We start from the raw sequence: 8,705 nt of genomic DNA, 5'->3' as shown, positions 1-8,705 counted from the left end.
GAGTATCTAAAAAAGTGCTATATAAAATTTAAATAGTATTATAATGACTTATTTTTTACAAATATTTGAACCCTATTAAAATTATTACGAATAATTTAATATTATTATGAATGCTGGTCCAACTCTGTGCACTGAGCTTCATGTATTCAACACATAAACTGGTGATTCACAAAGAGTTATATTATCAGTAAATAATTAGCATATTAAATATATCCATAAACTCGTTCACACGTTTGTTTTTATTTTGTAGAATAAAATAAATGTATACAAAATAACCTGCCGTTAACTTAAAATACCATTGGAAACATTGTTTATTGTTAAAATAACTGAAAGTCCTTCTTCGTAATAGTCAACGTCATGTCATACAATTATTTTAATCCTAAATATATTTACCACACAGGCGGAAATATTGATTTGATTGTTTATTTGATGCATTTTGCTATTTAGTTTTGTTTTCCTTTTTTGGGGGGAAAAAAATACAAAATTACATCCGATACATAAGATATGTATTATATCTTATATCAATGACTGAGTCTCTTTTGTGCTGTTTCTGTGTCCCTTCTCTCCCCCTTCACACGGTCTCTTTTTAGGAAACGCCTGTCTTAAATCTGTGCTTCATAAATATTTGTGAAGTGACTCATACTGCGATGTATCAGAGAACATTAAAGTTTTAACCCAGCGACGCCTTCGAACGGAGGTCACAATGTACAAAAAGGATTTGAAATCACGACTTTTCTCCTACAGGTTTCTAAAGTACGATCAAAGTGTGGACCAGAAGCTCTTCCATGAGTCAAAGTGAGTCTCAAGACCTCACTTTGGCACCCTGGATCTGCTTCAGCTGCGTTTGGTTTCGGGGGAATGTTTCAGTCTCTGTGAACTTTGTTTCTGCAGCTTCAGTTCGAGAATCCGTCTGTATTACTTCTACTTGCACAAAAATCGATCAGGCAGGAGAAAGCAGAGAACAAGTCCATCATTTTGACATGACAGGTCACATGACAGGCTCTGATGAGCTGATCATGTGACCTTTCACCTGCATATTACGCATCACACAGTAAGCCGGCCTTATTTAAAGGCTCTCAGTACAAATTGGCAAAGTTTTATGGTTAAAGAACCAACGCTTTTCAATTAAAATGAGAAAATCGAGTTTGAAAAACAAATGTTACAATTGTAGATGAAGTTTGATCAAATTTAATAATCAACTAATTTAAAGTTTAAAGTAGTTTTATATATATTTAGCATCATTTGCCTCATACTTTATGTTTCCAGACAGATAAAGTCACATGTAAATCATTTCAGGAACCTGTTTGTTTCAGTTCTAAATGTGTGTGTGTGTGTGTGTGTGTGTGTGTGTGTGTGTGTGTGTGTGTGTGTGTGTGTGTGTGTGTGTCCTCCGCCACCAGTTCTCCGGAAAAAGAGCTGAACATGGAAACAGTCAGGTTGCTGCTGCCCCCTGGGAAATGAAGTCCCCCCCCTCCCCCTGGCAATATGTCTCGAGAGAAAAAGGAGGGAGGAGTGCGTCATGAGAACTTTATGTTTCCAGACAGATAAAGCCACATCTAAATCATTTCAGGAACCTGTTTGTTCCAGTTCTAAATATGTGTGTGTGTGTGTGTGTGTGTCATCTGACACCCCCCTGTGGAGTTGACTTCGGCTGTAGAAGGAGCGGTTAACACAAAATATCGAGGAAACCGTAAAGTTTATGTTTGACTCACATACACAGAACCCAGACAATACACAGGAGACGTATTTTCAGTTTGTTTCGTGTTATTTCTTGTAAACTAGAAACTTCCAGCATGAATTCAACTCAAATATGAAGAAGAAAAAAACTTTTGTTGAATGTATTCCCTCAAACTCTACAGAATAAAATTATATTTAAAAAAAAACATTAATTAATTAATCATACATAAATGCATACTTTATTTTAATTATTTACACATGTAAACATGGATTCACACATCTGTCTTCTCTCTGACTCACACACACATGAACTATATTTGCTGCACAAAAATATGTATTCGACTTTTAAAGAGACCTCATGTGATGCAACATGTGAGTTAGTCCATTGCTTGTGCATCGTGAATACACTCACGGCAGGGGCCTATTTTAGGGGGGCTTCCCATGGTGTCATGAGGTGTCACGGATGTCGCAGCGAGAGAGGACCCAAATGCCGACATAACTTCTGCAAAACCAATCTTTAATTTCCATAAACCAGCAGTGTTGGGCAAGTTACTGAAAATGTGTAATTAGTTACAGTTACTAGTTACTTCTTTTAAAAGTAATTTAATTACTTTACTAGTTACTGTATATCAAAAGTAATTAGTTACTAGGGAAAGTAACTTTTAAGTTACTTTTATGTCTGCTTTTTTAATGTAATGAACAGTACTGAACAGTCAAACACAATAAACATATGTTGTAGACCTATTTATTGCAATCAACAGGGCAACAGGCCTTCAAATCAAGCAGTAGTACAAAAGTCCCTTTTAATACTTAACACAAAATAACTGTCTGTCATTTAACAGTGTTTTTTTTTTACCACATTAGGCCCAATGAAATAAAAGTGATTGGCCTACAGTGTTAACACTAATTAAAAGAGAAAACAAAGGTGCCTTGAGGTGCTGCATATAATTGAGGGGGGGGGGGTGCTAGTGAGAGTGTGCTCACCTGTGTGCGCGGATGTGTCGGCGTGTACGTGCTGATCTGGAATCAGTTTGGTAGGATTTGGGTATAAATAAATTATTTCAATTAAAATATGGATTTTTATTTAAAGATATTCATGTAATTTGCATGCAAAATAGGTCTACCCGAACCAGCGGACAAAAAATTCAACCCGCGGCAACACTTCAAAAGTAGCCCAATTCCGCGGGAAAACCGCGGACCTGGCAACACTGGAAGTGGCTGTCAATCACAGTGTGGCACCGTGCTGCTGGTCGAGGGGGCGTGCCTGTGATTGGCGGAGTAGAGGGGAGGCGGGGTTAACCTGTCGGAAAACGGGAGTTAAGGGTGGTTGACGGGAACCGTTGTTGACGTTGGAGCTGCCGAGAGGAGCACGCTGTCTGTGTTGGTGGATGCCCAATAAAGTGAGGATTAATAACGTCGAGGGCGGGGCCAGCAATCACACAGAAGGAAACAATCAGGACCAGGGCAGACAATCACAGGGAGACAGACGACACACAGACTTCAAAATAAGACACAAACTCCAGATCCTAACACATGGACACGCTATTTATAACTCGAACATGCGACATATGTGCGTGCATTCTGGTGTGTATGTTTCCTCCCTCTGCAAATTACAATCCAATAGCCGATCATCATGCATACGTAACGATATAATCCCCCGGCACTAGGACCTTGGGGAGGTTTTTTCTCTCCATTGAATGGTATATTTGACCCTTTGTCTCAGTGAAAGTGTCAAAATGAGCATCAAATATCACTATGACCTTGAAATTCTGTATCTAACGATGGATATTCGGACCCCAAAAAACAATTGCGATATTTTCCCGGGCGACGCGTTTTCAGCGGCGCGATTTTCGCCCCGAGTTGAAATATTTTAACTCTGAGGCGGTCATCTCGCAACTCGGGCCAATCGGCTCTCGTGTTCCGCTCTCGTCGCGCTGGAAGCGGAAGTCTTTCAGACGTAACAGTGACCTCATCGGTGAAAGTGACCGAGCTGAGTGAGCCTACGGGTGATGTCATGAACCCAAACACGAGGGCGTTACTGTGTGGGACGTCCACGACAAATATAAAGCAGAACTAGTGGTGAGTTATTCTGGTGGATGAAGGAAATGATAACTGTCTTTACGGAGACGAGACACGGAGATAAGCCCCGCCCTCGCGGAGCGTCTCGACGCTCATGACGAGAACACGGCGAACGGTCGAGCGAGTGAACTCACGCGTTTTGGACGACGCAAAATATAGTTTCGCTTTTGGTGTGAACGCACCCTTAGCCCCGCCTTCTTTGAATCCTCCAAACGCCCCTGTCTCACGGGTCCTTCTGTTTTCTCCTTGGAGTCCAGCCACAGAGAAAACCTCCAGAAACCAGTTTTGGGTTTCCGGCCCCTCTTACACAGACAGGCTGAGGGTCTTGCCCTTAAAGGCCCGAAAGTAAACCCTGGAGCCTGCAGACTTGGACATGAGGAGGAAGAAGAAGGGGTCCAGACAGGCGTGGACGCAGCACAAGCACACCGCCGCTTTAAAGCCCACGTACAAACTCGCCGCCCCGTCCGAAAACAGGCGCGCGTAGTGCAGGAAGTGCAGCGCCCCGGCTGGGGCGAAGCACAGCAGGAACATGGCCAGCACCAGTGAGCTGGCCTTGATGTACATCGCCCAGTCGTGGTGCGACCGGTTCAGCTCGCGCACGATACGCCCGTAGCACGCCACCGTGACCACCAGGGGCGCCAGCAGGCCGAAGACGCCAAGGAGCAGGTTGTAGTAGAGCAGGAAGCGGTGGGAGTCGTCGCGCAGGGGCAGCACGTCGTGGCAGGTGGTGCGGCCCAACTGGGGGATCCAGTAGCTCTGGCGGACGAGCAGCTCGGGGAGGACGGCGGCGCCGAACACCCCCCACACCGCCGCGGTGACCCAGGCCGTGAGCGTCCTCTTGGGGAGGCTCTTGTACGTGAACGGGTGCACCACGGCCAGGTAGCGCTTGACGCCGATGCAGGCCAGCGTCTGGGCCGAGCAGTAGAGGTTGCCGTAGAAACAGGCGGTGACCGCCCGGCAGGCGGCCTCGCCGAGCGTCCAGTGGTTCCCGTGGAAATGGTAGTGGGCCTTGAAGAAGAGGGAGAGCAGGAGGAAGAGGTCGGAGACGGCCAGGCTGCAGTAGAGGATGGCGGAGGACACCGTCCTGATCTTCGAGGCCAGCGCGTACAAGATGGCGACGTTGGCGGGGACCCCCACGGCGACGACCAGCGTGTAGACGACGGGGATGACCCGCGTGCTCAGGGCGCCGCGGAGGTAGTCGATTGTGCCGTTGCCGAGGTGATACAGTGCCGGAAGGGAGTGAGATGAACCGGGGGCTTGAGTCCCGTTCAGCGCCGGGAGGAAGTCGGGCTGAAACGTCTCACCGGGAAATGTTCTGGGCCTCGCGACCACGACCACCGAGCTGCTGCCGTCCACTCCGTTTCTCTTTTTCTCTGCAACAACAACAACATGCACAAGTTATTACACTGTTACGCAACAGTTTTCCATCTCGATACATTTCAAATGCATCGGGTCACAATCACTGGAAACACACCAATGAGACGGCGGCTAAAAACAATATTCATTATGCTTTGGTTGATTATTTCCTCGGTAACTGATTCTATGAAATGTTTCTTAACCCTTGTGTTGCCTTAGGGTCATTTTGACCCGAATCAATATTACACCCTCCCCCCGCCTTTGGGTCATTTTGACCCGATTCAATGTTTCACCCTCCTGTTACCTTTATATTTACTAACATATTTTACCCTTTGGGTTCAATTTGACGCCAGCAATTAAAACCTCCAGAAAATTATTAGAATTAATATTGTTTTCCAAGTTTAAGTGTGAGGCACTTTATGTTTGTTTGTTGACTACCGAAAGAACACCGACATTAAACATTGAATGGGGTCAAATTAATCCTAAAACGGGGGGAGGGTGTAATATTGATTCGGGTCAAAATGACCCGAAGGCAACACAAGGGTTAAAGTGACGCCTTCAGTTTGATCTGATCAACAGTCTGAAGCCGAAGATGAAGTCGCAGCTTTTTGTTTCAGCCGTGATCTCGATAATAAAACATCTTGGGAACTAAAACTTGATTTTCCAGAGAAACATCTGTTGATAAAAGTACCCATTGTGCAATAAAATGTTCCCTGTTAGTGTTTTTCTCATATCTGGTGTTTCTGGATTAATATTCCTGCTGCATTAATGTGTATTTCATGTTAACTCCTCTATATCCTGTTGTCTAGTTAAATCTACATCAATGCATCATATTCCATAAACTCATCGTACGTTTGTAGTCTCTGTCCTGTGAGAACCTCGTATCTCTACAAAGAACCAGCAGCTCTGTGACGATGCATCTTCCAGCTGATCCAAGAGGCTTTTTAAACACTTTATTTATTTGAAGAAGGAGGAGGAGCTTCTCAACACTTCATCTTTCAGTTGATCACAAACATTCAACATTAACCTATATATATATATATCAGTGGCGGGCCGTCAGGGCCAGCAAGGCCTTCTCTGCTGGCCTAAACATCATCAGAATATATATTTTTTTCTAAATATATTTTCCCACAAATATGTATTCAATTATTCCCCAGAGTAAGAATTATTCTCTTAATTTCATAGCGTTCCTCTTGGTTGCGCTGCTGCCAGCGCCAGGTTGAGATTTGGAGGGCTGGTCTTTATGTTAGATCTTTTATCCAATCATATTCAGCCATCGTGTGTTGCCAGGGGGCTAAAATCTGCCCTTAGGCCTTCAGAATCAACATTGCGGGCGCTGGTAGCTTCAAGTGAATGGGAATGACAATGTTGTGTCAACCAATCAGCTTTAGAGTTGGCTCCTCTAGGCCTTCGAGAAGGCCCCGGAACCGGCACAGGAGCCAGCTAGCAGGCGGAGTGCTGCACGTCTTTTGATTGGATTACCAATATTGAGAGGCGGGTCCTATGGGCAGGTAGATGCAGAACCTCAGAACTAGGAAACTGAATTTGATAAAGGAATTAATTCGCGGACTACAAAGCTGTTTTTTCAACCCACAATGGCGGAAGGAGGAGAAGATGTCGATTTGGTCGAGCATATACTTGAAATCTGCTTTGGGTGCGACAATGCCCTGTTTAGTGAACAAACTAGTGCAAGTGACTTTTTTCTTCTTCTTTTTCTCCGTCATGATGCGCGCATTCTGCAGCGCGCGAGACGGAGCCGAGAGAAATGACATGCTGTTGTGTAGATACGATCAACATCAGACGGCTGTTTAGTTTAATAAATAAACAAAGACGTGCTATAGAGAAAATGACGGGGGCGGGCCAATTTTTTTTATGTCATGCGATCTACCAATACTACGCCGCGATCGAGGTATTGAGCAGCCCTGGTCTAGAGCCATGGCATCATAATGATAGTAATAAGAGGTGGATTAATTCGGGTGGGACTGTGTAGGACCTCACTGAAGGCCCAGGCCCCAGGCCCACGGCCCGCCACTGATATATATATATTGTAACGGACTGAGGGAATGTTATGTTATAAATGTTATGTTCCGGATGTAAGTGAACGTCTCACGAGCTGGTAGCTGTGAGGCGTGTCTGTGATTGGACAGCGAGTGATGTTGTTGTGTGTGTGTTGTTGTGTTACGACTCGTTCGGAGCAGAGCTATGACCCGGAGCAGACGTGAAGCTGGTTTGGAGGTTTTCACGGCGTTTTGCGGGGGTTTTGGCGTAGGCTACGGCCAACAGTAGCTTGTTCTATGTTCTCTGAATAAACACCCTATAAGCCATCTACGTCTCGTAGCGTTCCTGACCCAGGGTCGCTACAATATATATACGAGTTTTTCACTGGAGAGGAAAAGATGAAAAACATCATCTGAGAAGAAACTAAAGCTGTAAAAAGTACAATATTTATCTCTGAGATGTTGTGGAGTAGAAGCATAAAGTAGCATTAAATGGAAATACTCATGTAAAGTACAAGTACGATACTTTATAGTAAGTTCAGTACTTGAGTAAATGTGCTAAGTTACTTTCCACCACCACTGATGAGACAAAGATCCCTCGTTTCCTTCAGAATCAACTAATTATATTCATATATATATATATAAATATATATATATATATATATATATATATATATATATATATATATATATAACAATACAATCCACATCATCGCGCATGTATAATCTGCTCAAGGCAGTCAAGGGGAATGTTTCAGAATAAGTCCATTGTAAAAAAAAGGTAAGACATGAAAAAGGAAACATCTGTAATGAAACGTACCTTTCCTTTGAAGAGAAGCACTCTGACAGAAAGCGGCCACCAGGAAGAAGAGAAGCAGCTTTCCCATTTTATATATTTTGATGCTGTATTATTAAGTCTCTCTCTGCTGCTGCTCCGTTGGTGGACTCCGGGAACAAACACCTCCCCGGCTTCAGAGTGAGGAGCACACTCGACATCGTCTCCGCATCAACCGGAATGTGGGCTGTCTTTGGTTTCTGTTCTTACATGCACAGCGTGCACTACACCATCTGGTTTATGAGATCATAATCTATCATTCTATCAAAGTGTATATTCTCACATAAAAAATAAATGAAACACGCTGCACTTGTTCAGTCACGTCTCTCTAACTTTATGCTTCTTGACCCACATATTAAACCCTCAAGTTGCTCTGTGCGTTCAGAGAGACGACCGAGTTGAGGAAACGTTTTTTATTGTGTTGACGTCTGGAGGATGAGGTAATGCGCTGAAGTGCGACACTGGAAGGAAACGTCTGTTTGAGGATGATAAGCTCGTCCCAACGCGAGCATTTTTATTTCGTCTTCGCTTCCTTTTTGTCATTTCAGCACGCACATACGTGTGGAAGTCTATTTCCACGACTGTGATGGTGAAAACAGATCCAGTCTGTCAGTACGATGACGAGCTATGTAAAAAGAATGAGTTAGCACCTTAAGATAATGTGAAGATGGCTCGAAATGTTGACCTGGTATCTTAAAATAATGAGAAACCTTCAAAATAGTTTGACTTAGTATTGACTAATCATTACTGTATGTTAAATT

General features: G+C 43.8%; 1 protein-coding gene across 1 annotated transcript; it reads right to left on the bottom strand.

Annotated features, from left to right (window-relative positions):
* Positions 1 to 1,889: 1,889 nt before the first annotated feature.
* LOC130205229 (proteinase-activated receptor 3) lies at positions 1,890 to 8,192 on the bottom strand. The gene is made up of 2 exons (XM_056432454.1): positions 7,930 to 8,192; positions 1,890 to 5,129 (listed from the first exon to the last, which is right to left on the bottom strand). The coding sequence occupies exons 1-2, from the start codon at positions 7,994 to 7,996 to the stop codon at positions 4,060 to 4,062; spliced, it is 1,137 nt and encodes a 378-aa protein (XP_056288429.1). The 5' UTR covers positions 7,997 to 8,192; the 3' UTR covers positions 1,890 to 4,059.
* Positions 8,193 to 8,705: the final 513 nt, after the last annotated feature.

Source organism: Pseudoliparis swirei, chromosome 15 (genome assembly GCF_029220125.1).
Source record: "Pseudoliparis swirei isolate HS2019 ecotype Mariana Trench chromosome 15, NWPU_hadal_v1, whole genome shotgun sequence".
In the NCBI taxonomy this organism is placed as follows: Eukaryota; Metazoa; Chordata; class Actinopteri; order Perciformes; family Liparidae; genus Pseudoliparis; species Pseudoliparis swirei.
This window is presented reverse-complemented; position numbering and strand designations above follow the sequence as displayed.

Coding starts and splice junctions, on each gene's coding strand:
- LOC130205229 (XM_056432454.1), bottom strand. CDS start 7,996: ATGGGAAAGCTGCTTCTCTTCTTCCTGGTGGCCGCTTTCTGTCAGAGT. Junction 5,130..7,929: donor TGCTTCTCTTCAAAGGAAAG/GTACGTTTCATT, acceptor TTGTTGTTGCAG/AGAAAAAGAGAAACGGAGTG.